This window comes from Bos indicus, chromosome 21, assembly GCF_029378745.1.
Source record: "Bos indicus isolate NIAB-ARS_2022 breed Sahiwal x Tharparkar chromosome 21, NIAB-ARS_B.indTharparkar_mat_pri_1.0, whole genome shotgun sequence".
Taxonomy (NCBI): Eukaryota; Metazoa; Chordata; class Mammalia; order Artiodactyla; family Bovidae; genus Bos; species Bos indicus.
In genome coordinates, this window is record NC_091780.1 from 31780873 (window position 1) to 31799897 (window position 19025).

Consider the following 19025-nt stretch of genomic DNA (forward strand, 5'->3'; position numbering starts at 1 on the left):
TGAAGGTACCACACTCTCTGATTTCAAACTACATTACAAAGTCATAGTAGTCAAAATAGCATGGTACTGGCAGAAAAATACACAAACAAATGGAAGAGAATAGAGAGCCCAGAAATAAAATTAATTTACAATGAAAGAACAAAGAACATACACTGGAGAAAGAACAATTTCTTCAATAAATGGTGCTGGGAAAACTGGACAGTCACAGGCAAAAAAAATGAAACTTGACACACAAAATCAATTCAAAATGGATCAAAAACTTGAATGTAAGACCTGAAACCACAGAACTCCTAGAAGAAAACACAGATAGTTTGCTCTCTGACATTAATCTTAGCAACATCTTTCTAGATATGTCTCCTCAGGCAAACAAAAGCAAAAATAAACAAATGGCAAGTTAAAAAGCTTCTGCATGGCAAAGGAAATCATCAACAAAATGGAAAGACGATCTATGAAACAAGAGAAGGTTCCTGCAAATCATGTATACAGTAAGGGGTTAATATCCAAAATATGTAAAGAACTCATATGCCTCAACAACAAAACAAACGCTCCAATTAAACAATGGGGCAGAAGAGGTGAACAGACATTTTTCCAAAGAAGACATAAAGGCAACTGGTACATGAGAAGATGTTCAGCATCATTCATTATTAGGGACTTGCAAGTGAAAACCACGAGGTGGTGTCACCTCATTTCTGTTAGAATGGCTGTTATCATAAAGGCGAGAAATAGCAAGTGTTGGTGGTAAGGATGTGGAAAAAAGGGACCACTGGTGCACTGTTGGTGGGGATGTAGATTGCCACAGCCACTTTGGAAATCAGTATGGAGATTCCTCAGAAAAATTAAGAATAGAACTACCACATGAACCAGCTCTCCCACTCTTGGGTTTTTAATCCATAGAGTACAAAAATACTAACTTGAAAAGATATAATGGGACTCTTAGGTCCATTGCAGCATATTTACAATAGCCAAAATATGGAAGCAACCTAAGTGGCCATCAATGGATGAATGGATAAAGAAGATGTGGTCTATATGTATACAATGGAACAGTATTTTGCCATGTGTGACAACATGAATGGGCATTGATGGTATTATGCTAAGTGAAATAAATCAGAAGGAGAAAGACAATCTCATTCACGTGGAATATAAAAGACTGCTGCTGCCAAGTCGCTTCAGTCGTGTCCGACTCTGTGCGAACCCATAGACGGCAGCCCACCAGGCTCCTCCATCCCTGGGATTCTCCAGGCAAGAACACTGGAGTGGGTTGCCATTTCCTTCTCCAGTATAAAAGACACCCCCTCCCAAAACACAGTAAATGAACACACCAAATAAAAACAAACACACAGAATCAGAGAACAGAGTAGTGGCTGCCAGAGCAGGAAGGGCTGGGGGGAGGGGAGTAGTGGCTACGAGAGCAGAAAGGGCTGGGGGGAGGGCACAGCGGCTAAAGGCGATCGACTATATGGTGATGGGGCAAGACTAAATTTTTGGTGGTCAGCACACTGTAGGGTATACAGAAGCAGAAATATAACGTTGTACACATGAAACTTATATACTGTTATAAAGCTACGTTATCTCAATAAGAAATTCAGAAAAAGTTTTTAAAGTGTGCTTCTTAACACACCAAAAATAGCTTGAGAATCTCAAGTTGGAAATCAGCTTTCTGGATGATTTTTGAGGTCCTTTTCCACTCTCAGTGTCCTAGAACTCTCAATATCTCTTTGAGCATGCACACACACATGTGCATAGACTCACATAACAGACACAGGCATCGCCTCTCATGTTACACCCAGAAGCTGCCCTTGATGCAAGAGGCACAACTTGTGGGACACTACTGCACCCAACACTGCTACAGAGATGCTCCTTCCCCAGGGCAGGTGTCCACAGTGTGAGCATCACAAATGTCTGACTGTTTAACACCTCGTTTTTTTATCAAGCGTGTGGGCAGCAAAATACAGTACACAAGCAGACAGAAAAACATACCTTAAACAAAATTACTTACAAATTTATTAAAATAGTCTCTTGAAGAAAGATAAAAGGCAACTACATTCGATGTCTGTTTGCAAACATGTCAACAGGAGACATGGCTGGGGTTCAGCAAGTACTAATTTCATTTTTAAATTTAAAGGTCTTTATCCCTTTATCTGTATCTCACTGGAACTATATGCTTTCTACTTGGACAAAGGTACTATTACACAGGAATACAAAGATTTTATTTTTTTCATAGTAACTTTTCCTCCCACTGGAATATCTTGGTCACATGACTGCCACTACAGTCACAGTTCTTCTACAGCTGGGTCAGGTCACAGGAGCAGCCAACTGACCTAAACCCTGCATTTCAGATACAGAAACCTAGGACCACAGAAGATGGGCTGTATTTTCCCCATGCAAGATAGAGGCTCTTCTGGGTTGCATGTGGGCAGGGGTTACCCGGGGATTTCCACGTGGAAAAATGCCCTTTGCTGACCCAGGGCAACAGCCCCATTCCAGTCTCAGCAGGCAGGCTGGGCTGCTATCAAGGAACTGCTGAGCATCTGAAGGGCCCATTCTTCACTGAGCATGAACATACACTTCAAAATACAGATGTGCTCTCAAAGTGCACTCGTGAGTTCATCTGGATCATCCAAGTGCTAGAGAAGCCATGGCAATGGGCCAATCCTCTTGCTGGGGAGACCACCCCTGGTTCTGTTCTCAGGCTGCAGCCTCTCCATAAAGGCCCACAGCAGCTCATTATAGTTCTATGTGACGGGTTAGTAAACCTAGCGTTGGATGCTACTTTCAGAGCCTCAATCACTGCCTAAGTGATTTCTGCACAAGGTAACCGAGAAACTTGTAGACAGGCCCTGAGGGACTAAAAGAGGCCAGCCCATGCATAAGCTAGGACCTCTAAATGTGGCCAAATGGGTATCAGGTGCTCAACTATATCACTGAAGTAATTCTTTCACTGAAAGGGCAAACATAAGGGTGGTAGGAGGGCAAAAAGAATACAAAAAAATTAAGAGTGTGAGGAGTTAGAAATAAGTGTTCTTTCCTATGGCTGTCACTGTTAGGAAGGCCTTTGACTCTCAAACACAGCAAGCAGAGCATACCTGTTGAGTCGATAAAGTGGACTTGAGAGCCCACTCATCCCATGAAAAGCTAGAGCATCACTAGTAAATCTCTCAATGAGGGGTCATGATGGGAATTTCTTTAAGGTATACGGTAAATATGGTTCTAGGTTATAATTATTTGAGTCATTTCATATTGTGTACCAACAGTACGTGAGATGCCAAGAATCATATGGATGTTTAAAGACAAAATGGACTTCTTAAAGGGAAAGTTATTAATATAATGCTCCATAAAAACATCATATATTAAGCAGAACAATTCTTCACTTTAAGTAGTTCAAAATTGTGTAAATACATTAATATATACATACACAGACAGACACAGATACACATTCACACAATGTCTTCCTATAACAGCTTCCTCCCTGACCAACTCCTGCAGGTTCTTGGATGACAACCTAGATAACAGCTATCACTCTCAAGGCCAACTTACCTTAAATAGATCTGCAACTATTCCATAATCTGCCACTTGAAAAATTGGAGCTTCTGGGTCTTTGTTGATAGCCACAATTGTCTGTGAAATAAAAGCAAAGAGTTTTTAAAGAAAACATACCACATAGACTGATGGTTCTATTCTAACTTCCGTAACAACAAATTTGTATTCTTAAAAATGTCTACCAAATAAGATTAGTTTAATTTGTACTGGTATTGTAAATTCAGAAGTTTCTGGGTAGGAACATAACAAAAAATTATCTCTCATCCCTACCACAGGCCAACTGCAATATTTAAAAAAGGTTTTATATCATTATTTTTTAAAAGCTCTTTTTTAACTTATGAAAAAATGTTGTAGATAAGTAACAAATCGGAGAGGATTCTGGGAAGACGGCCAAGTAGGAAACACTGAGAAACTGTCTCCCCACCTACACAACAACTGAACTGGCAGAATCTTTCATGTAACCAGTTTGGAATTTTGGAATCTATTAACGGTTTGCAACTTCCAGGGGAAGACTTGAATGGTAAACTGTAGCTCTTAGCAGAATAGCTGCTACTAAACCCCCATCTCTCATTCCTGGTGGCAGGCAGCTGTGTACATATTCCTGGAACAGCCTGCATACAGCTTATAGCAGTCAGAGTGGGTACAAGAAACCTTGTCCTCTAAATACTGGGGATCTCTGCTTTGATCATAGTGTGTTGCACCTGATCGCAAAGGTGCAAACAAAGACGAGGGTGGCTCTTGCTGTTGTACCTCAACCACTCTTTTCCCCCACCTGTCAAAGTTATTCCCAGGGGGTTTAAAAGATTAGTGCTCTTCATTTTTCTCGTTTTCCCTCTGTGGCATTTTCCCTCTGTGGTAGCCAGACATTAATGACTAGGACATTCAAAAGCAAATGCATATCAGAGGAAAACTACAAAGTGACCATACATGCCTAGGGAAAGGCACAGACTCTGAAGACTCCAGAAGCCCTTAAGTTTATATACCTCAGGTTAACTCTTGGCACAGAGACAGTGTGTAACAATCAAAAAGAACAATAAACAAAAACAAAAAAAACCCCAGCATACTCTGGGGAAATAGAAGAATCTACTATATTATTGATTTAAATGTCCAGTTTTCAACAAAATAAAAATCACAAGGCAAAAAAAGAAAATAGTATGGCCCACTCAAAGGAAAAAAATATAAACAGAAACTGGAATATCTACTAGACAAAGACTTTAACATAATCATCTTAAAGATGTTTGAAAAAAAAAAAAACTAAAAGGAGATGAGGAGAAGGTCAAGAAAACAATGTGTGAATGCAATGGAAATAGTGATAAAGAGAAAACTCAAAAAGAAACCACAAAGAAATTCTGAAGGTAAGAAGTACAAAGTGTGAATGAAAAATTCACTAGAGGGATCCAAAGGCAGATTCGATCAAGCAGGAGAATGAATCAGCAAATTGGAAGATAGGACAATGGAAATTTTCAAGCTTGAAGAACAGAAAGAAAAAAGATTTAAGAAAAGTGAACATAGCCTAAGGGACCTGTGGACCACCATTAGGAGGACCAAAATATCTTATGGTGGTCCCAGAAGGAGAAGACAGAGAAGAGGGCAGAGAGAATATTTAAAGAGATAATGACTGACAACTCCCCAAATTTGATTACAGACATGAATAGAAACATCCAAGAAATTCAACAAACTTCAAGTAAGATGAATTCAAAGAGACTCCACACTAAGACACATAATCAAAGTTTCAAAAGCTGAAGATAAAAAGAGAATCTTGAAAACAGAGAGAATTGATTTGCTACACACAAGGGATCCTCAAGACTATCAGCAGATTTTACATTACCAACTTTGGAAGCAAGAAGGCAGTGAGCTGATACATTCAAAGTGGTAAAAGAAAAAAACTGTCGACCAATAATCCTATATCCATCAGAATTGTTCCTATAGTGACTTTTGCAGAAACTGAAAAACTCATCCTAAAATTCATATGGACTCTCAAGAAACCTCAAGTGGGACTTATAGACCAATGAAACAGAAGAGGAAGCCCAGAAATAAACCCTCACATATATGGTCAAATGATTTTTGACAAGGGTGTCAAGACCATACAATGGAGAAAAGATAGCCTTTTCAACAATGGTATTGGGAAAACCAGGTATCTACATACAAATGAATGAAGTTGGCCTCTTACCTAACACCGTTTACAAAAACTAACCTTATAACAGATCAAAGATTTAAACATTAGACCTAAAGTTACAAAACACTCAGATGAAAAACATAGACCAAAAGCTGCATGATGATGGTTTTGGCAATGATTTCTTGAATATGACATGAAAGGTATAGGCAACAACAAAAAAACAGACAAATTGAACTTCATGGAAATTAAAAAAATTTGTGGCTCTAAAGGCACTATATGGCACCCCACTCCAGTACTCTGGCCTGGAAAATCCCATGGGTGGAGGAGCCTGGTAGGCTGCAGTCCATGGGGTCGCAAAGAGTTGGACACGACTGAGTGACTTCACTTTCACTTTTCACTTTCCTGCATTGGAGAAGGAAATGGCAACCCACTCCAGTGTTCTTGCCTGGAGAATCCCAGGGACAGCGGAGCCTGGTGGGCTGCCGTGTATGGGGTCGCACAGAGTCGGACACGACTGAAGCGACTTAGCAGCAGCAAAGGCACTATCAACAGAGTCAAAAGGTAACCTAGAGAATGAGAGGAAATACTTACAAATCATATATCTGATAAAGAATTAATATATGGAATATATTTTTTAAAACCTACTAAATTACTACTAAACTCAACAACAAAAAACCACACTGTCCAATTCAAAAATTGGGCAAATGGCTTTAAAAGCCACTTCTCCAAAGAAGATATATGAATGGCCAGTAAGCACATGAAAAAATGCTCAACATCATTGATCACTGAGGAAACGCAAATCAAAACTACAGTGAGATACCACCTCAGATCTAATAGGATGGCTACTGTCAAAAAAAACCATACCGGTGCTGAAAAGGGTGTGGAAAACTAAAACCCCTGTGCACTGTTGGTGGGAATGTAAAATGGTACAACTGCTGTGGAAAACATCATAGTAGTCCCTCAAAACATTAAAAATAAAATTACCATGTGACCCAGCAATTCCAATTCTGGATATATACCCAAAAGGACTGAAAACAGGGCCTTGAAAACATATTTGTATACCTGTGTTCATAGCAAAGTATTCATAAATGCTAAAACTTGGAAGCAACTCAAGAGTCCATCAATAGATGAATGGATAAGCAAAATGTGGTGTGTGTGTATAAACACACACACATACACATATAATGGAATATTATTAGCCTAAAAAGGAAGAAAATTCTGACATATGCTACAACATGGATGAATCTTGAGGACATTATGCTAAGTGACATAAACCAGTCACAAAAAGACAAATACCAAATGATGATTCCACTTAAAATGTACTTAGAATAGTCAAAACCATAGAAACAAAAGGTAGAATTGTGGTTATAAGTATATGGACTATGAGGTGGGAGACTGGGAAAATACCATTTAATGTGTATAGAGTTTCAGTTTTAAAAGATGAAAAGAGTTGTAGAATTGGATAGTGATAATGGGTGCACAACATTATGAATGTATTTAATACCACTGTCAGTGTGTACATAGCTAATTTTACACTTAAAAATAATTAAGATGGTAAACTTTATGTTATGTACATTTTACCATGCAGAAGAATGTTTTAATGCAGTATACTAAAAATCTTGAATTTTCTGTATATAAATTAATAACCTGACTTAAACCAAACCAACCAAATATAACAGGAAATTTTTGTAGGTCATTGAAAATTTTTAGATATACTGAATAAAAACCACAGATAAAAAGTTCATTCATCCATTTTATATTTGGTGTGCTTTATTCAACAAGACAGAAGTCAACTTTGTCAAATCATGAGATATATATTATTAGAGTCAATTCTCAGCTTATTTCACTTATACAATGATCAGTATTTTTCCACCTATTAACAATATATATGTTTTAAACTTGTGACTATAAATGTTAGATTTCAACTTTAAAAAGTAACAAAGCCATTCCCTAACTCATAGGCTTTAAAGCTCAAACTATTTATTCTCTATGTACTGCATTCCATTTAGCATTTTTAAATTACTATCCTGGGTCTACTGTGAGAATAGAAAAGTTAACTATCTAGTTGGCCTATTAAGTAAAGATGAATATTTAAAACAAAAAAGTTTAAGTCCTTATGTATGCAGCAAGTAAATGTAACAAAGTACTACGTCTCCTACAAAAACTACCACAAGTTCCTCTTAACTCCCACAAAATCTTTAAATGTAAAAGATTATAATGACAGATCAGTAACAGATTACAGAGAAACTGTCACTAAAAAACATGTTATGTTTACACAATTATTCTATTAATAACAGATTTCTTTATACACTACAAATAGTTTGGTATTCCCCACAGATGCTTCTAACACCATTGCAATTAAAGTAAAATTAGACTTTTGACTCTAATATGGTGTTATTTTAATTAAAAAATGATAATTTTTGAATCTTTGGAAGTAAAATTAAGTACTTCCCTGCCTATTACTCCATCATATGAAAACAGGCAGAACACCTTTTTCAAGTATTTTGATACAGTCTAACTTAAAATATAGTCTGTATGATATATGTGTAAATTCCTCTAAAAGGGCCCCAAGGCCTGAATATTCCAGAATATCTGAAATTGGCACACACTGCAGTCCAGGTAACTACTGATCCAGAGAAACATGCCATATACATTAAAGTGTGGGCGAAGACTATAATATAGCATGGTTTCAATATACACCTCAAATCTAGTCACAAGGACAAACATTTTGAATCATAGGCATTGATTTGCATCGTGGTCTTTCTCTTCTGGGAATAAGTAGCCTGCTTCACAGCTACTAGCAGAGATTTATTTAATTAACGATGGTTAATGATTTCCTGGAGGCCACCTAGTCAAACATCTGACAGTTTAATCATCTGAAAGCTTTTTCATCCCACTATATAAAAGTTATTTTTAAAGAAAGAGCATGTAATTGTGGGCAAAGAACCACCATAGTATTTAAGAAAAAAGATTTTGGTCAGTTACAGAATTCTCAGGTTACTGAAAGAATATTCTTGAAATATCAACTGTAAATAATTATGATAAAATCTTGTTTGTATTCTAGGGCTCTTTTAATATGTTCTTATAAATTCATACTCTTCTTCCTTATAGACATTTTAAAGCACAGACTGTATTCAACCTTATTAATAGGTATACAGTTTATATGCAGAGCAGGCTCTGGGAGTTGGTGATGGATAGGGGAGCCTGGCGTGCTGCAGTCTATGGGGTTGCAAAGAGTCTGACACAACTAAGTGACTGAACTGAACTACCAGACTTAAACCAATCACTCTATCTATGGCTGCGTCAGGTCGGCTCTGTAGTTGTGGCACATGGGCTTCGTTGCCCTGCAGCATATGGGATCTTAGTTCCCTGTCTAGGGCTCGAACCCACATCCGCTGCATTGGAAAGCAAATTCTTAACTACTGGACCACCAGGGAAGTCCCAATCCTCCACTTTAGAACTTAGCCAAAATTACAATCTAAGACTGGTGTGTCTCCCACAAAAGAGTTATCACAGGGACTATGTCGTTTTCATTTAAGCAACTCCAGCATCTGTACAAAGTACATAGACTTAGTAAATATTTGTTGACTGGATGGACAGACAAATTATTGGCTCAAGTTTATTCTTACAGATTATTCCCCAACACGGGTCTCCTTAATTCAATTATTCCCTTTTTGCTTTGACATATACCATCTAGTCCATTTCTCCTCCAATCCAGCCCTGATGCCATGAACAAGAACTTTTACCAAGATCTTCTAGGCAGGCAGAGAGAGAAGCAAAATTCTAGATACGTCTGAACAGGCCCAGCTAAAAACATTTTTGAAGGTTGCCGGTGTTTATTGGTTTTTTTTTTCTTTACCCTCTAATGCAGCAATAACATTTTCCCCACTGGCACTGCTGCTTTCAGAGCTCAGTGAAGAATCCTGCCATCCAACTGTGAAATCTGACTGGTTTTGGGCCAATTCATTTAGAGGTTACAAGGAGGTAGTGCATGCATCTTTTCAAGTTAGAAGTTAAACCTATTAAAAGTTTTATTACCTTTTCTATCAAACTTCCATCTGAATGAATAAAAGCAGGAGTGTCAGAGGCATCTCTGACTTCATGAAAGACTAAGTTCATAATTCAAACTGTGCATTGTTATGCATGAATTAATGTGTCATATTCTGAAATGTATGTTCACAGAGTCATCACACAGGACTTCTAGATAAGAGTCCAAGCAGCAAGTTAAAATCAAGTGGCTCCTCTATATGCTGCATTTTTGACAATTACTAAGGTTCTGAGATGCTCCAATCCAAAATGTGTCAGTCACAATTTAGTAATGACCCAAGAAGACGGGCCTTGCTGATGTATGACGGTGGGACCGTTAGGGGACTAGGGTGAAACAGAGAACCAGGTGTCAGTACATCATAAACTAGATAGTCAGAACCTCATCAAGTTGTTTTCACCCCCTATTTTCCATCCACAAATTGTCAGAGCTGAAAGAGATCTTCCAACACGTGCATTTGGCAGACAAAGAACTGAGGTACAAACAAGACATGTCGGGTGGTAAGTCTGCAGGGGAGCGGGATTCAGGTTCACATCTCTTTCCGTGATACACACGGCCTCTCCCACCAATGGTGCATCTTCAGGCAGGGCACAGTGGTGTATATACCTTCCAATCCCTAGGTTTGTGTTAACGTGAACGGTTCCACTACACACACTGTAACTACATGGAGGCATACCAGTGAAACCTAAATTTTAAAATGTGAACACTTTTCCTCTTAGTATCATCACTGTTGTGTAGTTACCTTGCTGTCTTTCATCCCAGCTAAATGCTGGATGGCTCCAGATATTCCTACAGCAATATAAAGTTCCTGAAACAAAAGAGACCATATCATTAATATGCATTCATATATTACACCTTCCAAAGTACTTGCTATAACCAACCCAAGTCTTACACCAGAAATATTTTAAATAAAACAGATGCAAATATGTATTACTTAAATTATGCCTTCCTTCTTCCCTGATCTCCCTAACCCATAGTGCACACTTACCTCTGAATTCATAAAGTAGTGGTGGAACAATAATATTGGATAATAAGAGTTTTTGAGCATTAACTGTGTGTTGACCACTGTGCTAAGCATTTCACATCAACTGTTTCACTTAATCTCACAATTTGCTGTGAGGCCGTACTTTCTGTCTGTGCTACTCATTTGGATACAGCTCTTCAACTCACCACCCTGCATGGAGCCACTAACAATATACACACATTTCATATTAACATATAAATACGTATTAAAGTGTACTTTGACTTAGCTATTTGCTTCTCATGGATATTTGTTGAAGTGGTAATCAAGAGTGTATTTATTAAGCTTCACATTTAGAAAAACCAAATATACAAATCAGTCTCAAGGGTCACACACATACACACACAACCTCCTTAATTAAAAAATAACAGGTTTCTCACAGGCACAGAATGAACCTTTGTATTTCTAACGCCTAATAAACGGGTCCCTGCACTGCAGTTTCCCAGTAAATGTGGGTGACAGTTGCACCTCTTCCTACCCCTCTGCTTCAACTAATTATAAAGGGAATGATGACTGCTCTCTGTACTTTATCTAAAAATTAAAACTCACTGTCATCATGGAAAACCGATTTAATAAGTGCTTAATTAAAAATGCTTAGTTGCTCTGTCTACTAGGGATAATTAAAACCTCAGCTGAAAAGCTTTCCCCACACATAAGCTGAACAAGCCCTGGCTTGGGTAGGGGGTGCCCCTTACCATGTAACCAGGCTGACACGACAGTTCTGTCACGACTGACAGCACAGTCTCTCCTCAACATGAGTAATGTGGAAGGTACTGCAGGTGGCTCTGTCACACAGTTTTATTACAGGGCCAAGACTTCAAAGTCAATGACAATGTCAGGCGGCCCCACTTTGTCTTCTGCATGGCCCGTAATCTAATTCATGAGTGCTAGAGCTTTTCTTTAAAAAGCTCTTCAACAGCCGACCTTTCTAAAAAGGCTCCTCAGGATGCTCTAACGTACACAGAGTTGAGGACCAGTAAAAGAGATGATCCTCAGCTCGTGAGCAGCTTGAAACCTGTAACTTGACCCAGCACATTGATAGCGAATCTCTGGGTCTTATCTTTAAAGGCATAAAGTGTCCACCGCTTCTAGAGCAGTAGGATACCCTTAAGTACTCTGGAAAGGATACAACCTAGTCCCCAATGTGAGTTAATCATCTAAAAATCTACAGTGAGCTGGGTTTGCTTTTCAATTCAACCTGCTCATTAGTTAATCATCAAAAGCCTGAAAATAGGAAAGAGCACTTAGGCCTAAAGAGTCTGTGTCTTAGGGTGGGGAGTACACTACTGCAGAGAGCAAAACGTAAGGGGTGAGGATAAAAAGCAATCCCATGATTTTATCTTAAACATAATCCAATGCATAAGTTATGACCATATACCTTTGGATAATACAGTAAGGCCTTGTTATTATACTCTTATCAGACAATGACACTTGTATGACTAATAAACGAGCACTACTATTTTGAAAAAGCACCAGTATTTTCCACTGAAGACTTTACAGGTAACTTCAATGGATAATTTTAACATCATTCAATTTATTCTGACCAGCATTTCTTTTAAGAGAGAACATTCATTAAATTATTAATCACAGTATACTTACTAAATCCTACGTTCAGGAAAACCAGGCCAAAAAGTTCTAATGTAAAGATTTTTAAAGTAAGTTATTTAGATAGACACTGTCTCACTAACCACACTTCGAAGTATGTTCTCAAACCATATATTGGAAGGGATCAATAGTTCTATAAAGGGGTCTTTCTGACATACATGTCTACATTAAAATTCAGCAAGTCTTAAAAGCCTCTCCATTTGCATTATAAAATGCTAATAAAAATGCTGATTCACTCTGGCACTAAACATCAACATAAATATGATATAAACGAAATTTACATTAAACCTCCTGAGAAATGACTACCGCTGGCTTTAACCATAAATGTCAGTAAAGAAATAACAGATTCTGGGCCAAAGGAAACCAAAGGTGGTTCCAGGGTCATTCCCACCTTTCTAAAAAGCATAAATTGTCCACACAGGTAAATTTTGACCTGTTCCTGACCAACAAGAACTTATTTTACTATCGTGCAAACACAGTTCTCTGAATAAATAAGAAAAGCTTTGAAACAACAGCCCTGAACGAGTCCTGAGATTTTGGCTGCTGTTCTGAGATCTGATGGCTCTCTAAGACAGGAAGAGAGGCTTGAGGCTTTTTTTCTTTTTCAGAAAACATGTACAGGCAATTAGACTACAGTCATAGGATGCTTCCTCACGGTTCAGAAAGCATTTCTGTATTTCAATAATAATAATTAGTATGTGCAAAACCCTCCACAGATGCTAATTTATGGAGCACTTTAGACACTGCTTCACAACATAACAAGGCAAACCCTGCCCTGAGGCACTTTCTTTCTAAATCGGATGGTAGGTAAAAAAATCTGGAGCGAAAATGAGAGGTGATGTTGGAGGGGGGAACAGCAATTAAGGGTTCAAAAAGAGGTGGGATTAAAGAAAGGAACAGACAGAAAAGGAAGGAGGGGTAGTCCTGGAGATAAAGTTCTAACAGCTTTCACAAAGGGAAAGAAACTTAACTAGAGTAAGAAACTGGACGAAGGACAGCTGGTAGCAGTCTGGGTTAATCATCCTGCAATTCAAGGATGGAGAGGACGATGGGAAGTAAAGCCATAGGCTTGGTAAAGAAGGGGCAGCACCTACTTCAAGTTCTGGCAAAAGAAAGGACAAATCCCTCTTTCTTTGCCAAGACCTAAAAAAGACTACAGCTGTAGCCTCATCCAAAGAACTCAGGAGCAGATGTCTACATTAGAGTGTGCTCAGATAACACAGGAATAGGGCTTGGAGACTGCTGCACCCAGTGTGGTTAATAGAGGTTTGCAAGAGGAGTATATCACTGCCATTTAGAAGTTTAGAACCTAGGCTCTGGAATCTCACTGCCTATGCTGAAATAAATGCCAGCTCAGCCACCTAACAGACCTTTGACCGTGAGCCAATTATTTAATCTCTCTATGCCTCAGCTTGCTCATCTGAATAACTGGGATTCTGAGGCTTCAATCCTTAGCACAGAATCTGGTTTCCCAAGACACTGGTGTACCACTCAAGAACTGAGATTTATTCAAACACTGATTTTCTCAGCCCACTCAGTGACTAGTAGACTCCTGGGGTGGTCCCAGGGTTACCATATACAGCTGAGCAGGCTGTAATCTGAACAACTCTGGAGGGAAGCATCATTCATATCATAGTCATTATAGATCTGCATTTTTATTACAATAATTTTCCAACAGATGGCAGTAAAGTAACTAGAGAAAGGAGTATTTTTTCCCTTATTCATACAGAAGAGTTGTATGGACTAGCAGAAGTACAGGACAGCAAGAATCCCCTGTGGTACACACTCTAGAAGCTCGCAGTCAAACAACACAGGTTAAGGTAAGATCGTAAAAATCTGGGTGTGACAGAGCTCTGGGCTCTTATGCAACCCCTTACTTTCCGTTCCTGCCAACAAGAAGCGGAATGGCCTTTAGAAGCAGGAAGCAGTTTGGGGGATGATGGTACTCTGGAGTAATTTCTGTCCTTTGCCAAACAGGAGTCTACTTTTACAGCCTATCCCATCTGTTCCTGCTCCTTAGTCCTTCAAACAAAACACGCTTTTAGAAGAGGTTTTACTAGTCCGAGCATGATGACAAATCTGTATGTCTGAGAATTGAAAGACTGAAATGAAATCTTAACACTTTTACAGAAATCTAACCAACCTGGGGAATCAACATGGTCAGAGTATTCTCTGATGCATGATTTGGGTTTTGGCTGCTTTCTTCCGTAAGTATTTGCTAACATCACTCTCCTGCTTCACTCAAATCTTGGGCAGGAAATCCGAATTCCAAGAGCATGTATTTCTGAGTCCTGCTCTCCAGAAGATCCTGGTGCCGATGCTAAGGAGAAAAGTGTTTCTTACTTGCACGCTGTGATTTTTACCTAACACTATTAAATCCAAAAGGGATATATAATATAAAAATATTGTAAGCCACATACTTTAAAATTTTCTATTAGCCTCATTAAAGTGAAACGAAATAGGTGAAACCAATTTTAATAATATAATCTCAATTAAATCTAGCCACGTTTCAAGTGCCCAATATCGACATGTAACTTCATCATTATCACCGTGCTAGACAGCCAAAGATCCAAGATAATTTAAGAACAAGTTAAAGAAGGGAATTCCCTGGAGGTCCAGTGATTAGGATCGTACTTCCACAGACCAGAGACCAGATTCAATCCCTGGTCAGGGAACTAAGATCCCACAATCCGTGAGGTTCTGACAAAACAAACAAACAAACAAAAAACCAAAGTAAAGAAGAGCCTTCTTGTAAGCTCTATGAGGTACTGCAGAGCATGACAGTAAGACCTCAAGACAGAATGACATTAGCATCTTGTGTTAGCTTTGCTTTTATTGGCTCAGAACAAGATCATAAAAGGAAAGTCAGCAGAATGACAAGGCTGAAGATTAAATAAGGGAGCAGTCAATAGAGAAACACATAGATGACTCAAATCCACCAATTTTCAGGTATGGTAGACCATTATAAGAAAACCCAGATGAAAATGGCTGGTTTAAAACAGTAAATTTATACTCTGAAACTGATAATCAAATTTTGTTCTCTAGTAAGATACTCTTTCTTAAAATTTTAGAAAAACCTGAAGACTCTACCCTGAAAGGCTCACACTTCTCAAAAAAGCATACGGGCACACCCTGGAGACTTTGCGTGTTCCAGACTACTGCAGTAAAGCGAGCGGTGCAATAAAACAAGTCACAAGAAGTTTTTGGTTTCCTAGTGTATATAAAAGTTATGTTTACAGTACACTGTAGCCTATTAAGTGTGCAACAGCACTATGTCTAAAGAAACAACATATCTACCTACATTTTTTAAATGTTATTTTTAAATTAAATGCCTGCAGCTAATAGGATTGTTGGGATTATTAAGTAACACAATGCATGTGAAGTGCTCAAAATATGAGCCATTACTATTAATGCTATTCTTATTACTGAATGATCACTAAATCTTTAAACCAGAAGGCATTAGACAACCAACTGCCACATAAATCCCACTTTAAACTACTTGAGTGGTTTACTATTGTGATAGTAACTATCACTATATTAAGAGAAGTTGCTATTTAACTTGATACAATTTTTCTACTAGCTGTAAAGTTTGAATTCAGCCCAACTTTCTAGACAGTGCTGGCTGGCCTAGAAAGTTGAGGTGAGTTTCTTCACAAAATTCTAACATAATCTTCATACAGGGATACATGGCCCAGAGACAGCTACCAAGACATATCAAATTTGTCATACAAAAAATAATATATCAAGTTGAAATTACATCTTTTTTCCTAGAATTGGAACAGTATTCAGCCTGCAGCAACTTCAGTACTGCTTAAACAAAGTAGAAATGAAAGATTTAAATGTTTACTTTTATGTTTATATAAAAATATGACTATGAGAAGAGTGGTTAAATCTGGAGCTTTCAGAGCAGAAAAACTAAGCCAGTATTTCTTCGCCTCTTTAAAAATCAGGTTTAAAATTCCTTTTCTACAAAGTCTCGCTTTCCAGATTGGGGAAGGAATGTAAAAAGCTACATTTATTTGAAGATAAAAAGTTTAAAGACATCATATAAGTAGTTCTATTAAAAACTAGAATTCAGCAATCCTACGTATGTGCTTAAAAACAATACCGTAAGACTGCCTCGGATGAAACAAATTTTACAGAATGGCACATGCTCTCTTAACATTGTTTACTCAGAAGACTACAGAGGCATAACCTTAAACAGCAACTGTTACAACAGCTAAAACACAACACACATACCCAGGACAAATGCCAGGTTAGGAGTTAAATGTAATTCATCACAGGAAATAATGAATGTCTCTTTGAGAAGTAGATTAACCGAACTATATTTTCTAATTACTGCAAGTCTCTTGTGCATTACTATTGCTATATTTCATCCTGCTACTCATTTAAAAGGCCAAACTATTTCCTCTGTTTGCCAAATTGTTTTTAAGTCTCTTCTCTTTTTGGAAGAGGCCCCAAAATGCAAAGCACAACTGTGGCTCTTCTCTCAAACAGCTCTCTGCCTGTATTATGAAATTCTCAGACAGGTTTATGCCTCAGCTGAGTTTCAAATGAATACAGAACTTTATGCATATTCCTGATATGAAGCTGAAGGTATGTCTCAACCATCAGATAATGCTCCTATACTAGGACTAACTTAGATTGTATCAGTATTTGAGATGGCATGTTAATCATCACAACTACATGAATTGTCTATAATATGCCAGTAACCATACTCTATATACATTATCTCACTTCACTATGACAATAACTCTAAGGGGTGGAAATTTTTCTCATTTTATAGAACAGAAAGCACAGGCTCAAGGAGGCTTGATGAGTCATTCAAAGTTACACACACCTAGTAAAAGGCAGGCTTCTTAACCTTTGAGTTTAAGTTCAGTACTTCCACTACACCACAAATAACTCAATATTGTGACAGTGCTATTAATACCCTTTAACTGAAGTCACTAGTTTATTAAAACTCCAGTAAATATATTTATCATGGAGAAAAATCACTAAAACAAGATGAGATGAACAGCTAACATAAGGTTATATGTAAAAAAAAAAGTATCAATTTTAGCTAACATTAGTTTTCACCCCATGTTACTAGATGTATCAGTTGATAGCTTATTTCTGAGTTCCTCACCCTGAATTAGGACATAAGCTACAACCTTTGATTTATCTAATGACCAGTTAGTTGCACATCAACTGAAATGCCTCTAATACAAATGCTTCACACAAAGGCACTGGCTACAAGGCCGTCAAGAAGACGACTCATGGAAGAGGCAAGACTTGGAAACCATTTCTTGTTTGTTGATGTCTTTGATGTTTAGCTTATGTAACCTATACAGAAAACTAACACTTTGGATAAAAACTTTCACCTGGCTTTCGATGAAGTCAATATCTGGTTCCAATAACTTTAATGGAAAAGGTCTAGAAACAAAATCAGAAAACTCATTTAAAAGAAACCTCTGTAGGTTTCTCATATGAATAGATATTCCACGGCTCAGTAGATGGACTTGGTGCTTAATTAGGCAGAGAATACATAGCTTGGGTTTTTTAGTCCAAGGTGTTTTAAAATCCTAAATTCATCCACAGATTGGAGTTCCTCTATATTCTTTTTACTGGCCCACCTTTCCCCCCAGAGAAGCCAATTAAATGTCATCTTCACGACCAGTCTAGTTATAATATGACCAAAGCAAGTGGTAATTTATACTTCTAGCATAGGTTTCATCACTCAGTCACTCAGTCATGTCTAACTCTTTGGGACTCTGGACTATGGCCCATCAGGCACCTCTGTCCATGGGATTTTCCAGGCAAGAATGCTGCAGTGGGTTGCAGTCCTCCAGGGGATCTACCTGACCCAGAGATCAAACCTGTGTCTCCCACACTGGCAGGTAGATTCTTTACCACTAAGCCACCTGGAAACCCTATGCTGCTTCATTACGTACCTTATTATTTTTGTTCAAAGTATAAGTTTAGTAACCCAGTTTCTCAAATACAAAGTTAAAAGATTTTTTTTTAATGGACAGTAACTAACTATATTGTGATTTAGAATTCAAAAGTTTAAATGTAAACCAAAAAAGGTGAAATTTCAGCTCTTGGTCTTTAAATACTGTTTTTAAATGTAGGTTTTGATTACATGATGCATAGAATCTGACATAAATTTTTCTTAATAGTGTATTTTTACAATAAAATATAACTTTTAATACTTAACTATTTTGCATGTAGATGTTTTGCATTTAGGTAATTAGCTTCTATACTAAATGCACAGATTTTCTATTGCAGGAAGACTTTCTTCAAGGACACCTAGAATGGCAGAAAGCAGTCAATGTGTGTGTGTGTGTGTGTGTGTGTGTGTGTGTAGGCCATGCCCCACGGCTTGTGAGATTAGTTCCCCAACCAGAGACCGAACCTGTGCCCCCTGTAGCAGAAGTGCAGAGTACTCACCACTGGATGACCAAGGAATTCCTAGGTATAATATAAAATTACTCAGATGATGAAATTACACTGAAATATTTGGGTGTACAACATCAAATTACTTAGAAATATAATTAGTAGATTATAAAGCTTTGCATTTTTAGCAATCAAATAAAAAGTTTAAGATTTTTCATCAGTAAGGTTTAATTGATCTAACGGCTAAATTATATATACCTATACAGAATTTTGTAAGAGTAAGGAAACTCTAAGGTTACCTATGCATTTGTTGTTATTGTTCA

At 37.9% G+C, this 19025-nt stretch overlaps 1 protein-coding gene across 1 annotated transcript in view; it reads right to left on the reverse strand.

Moving 5' to 3' along the window:
* Window positions 1-19025, reverse strand: part of ETFA (electron transfer flavoprotein subunit alpha) — a 69615-nt gene that overhangs the window by 8259 nt on the left and 42331 nt on the right. Inside the window, exons 10-11 of the mRNA XM_019983827.2 lie at window positions 10441-10506; window positions 3535-3615 (exon numbers count right to left, since the gene is read on the reverse strand). Coding sequence (XP_019839386.1) covers window positions 3535-3615; window positions 10441-10506 — 147 coding nt within the window. The remainder of the gene's footprint in view (window positions 1-3534; window positions 3616-10440; window positions 10507-19025) is intronic.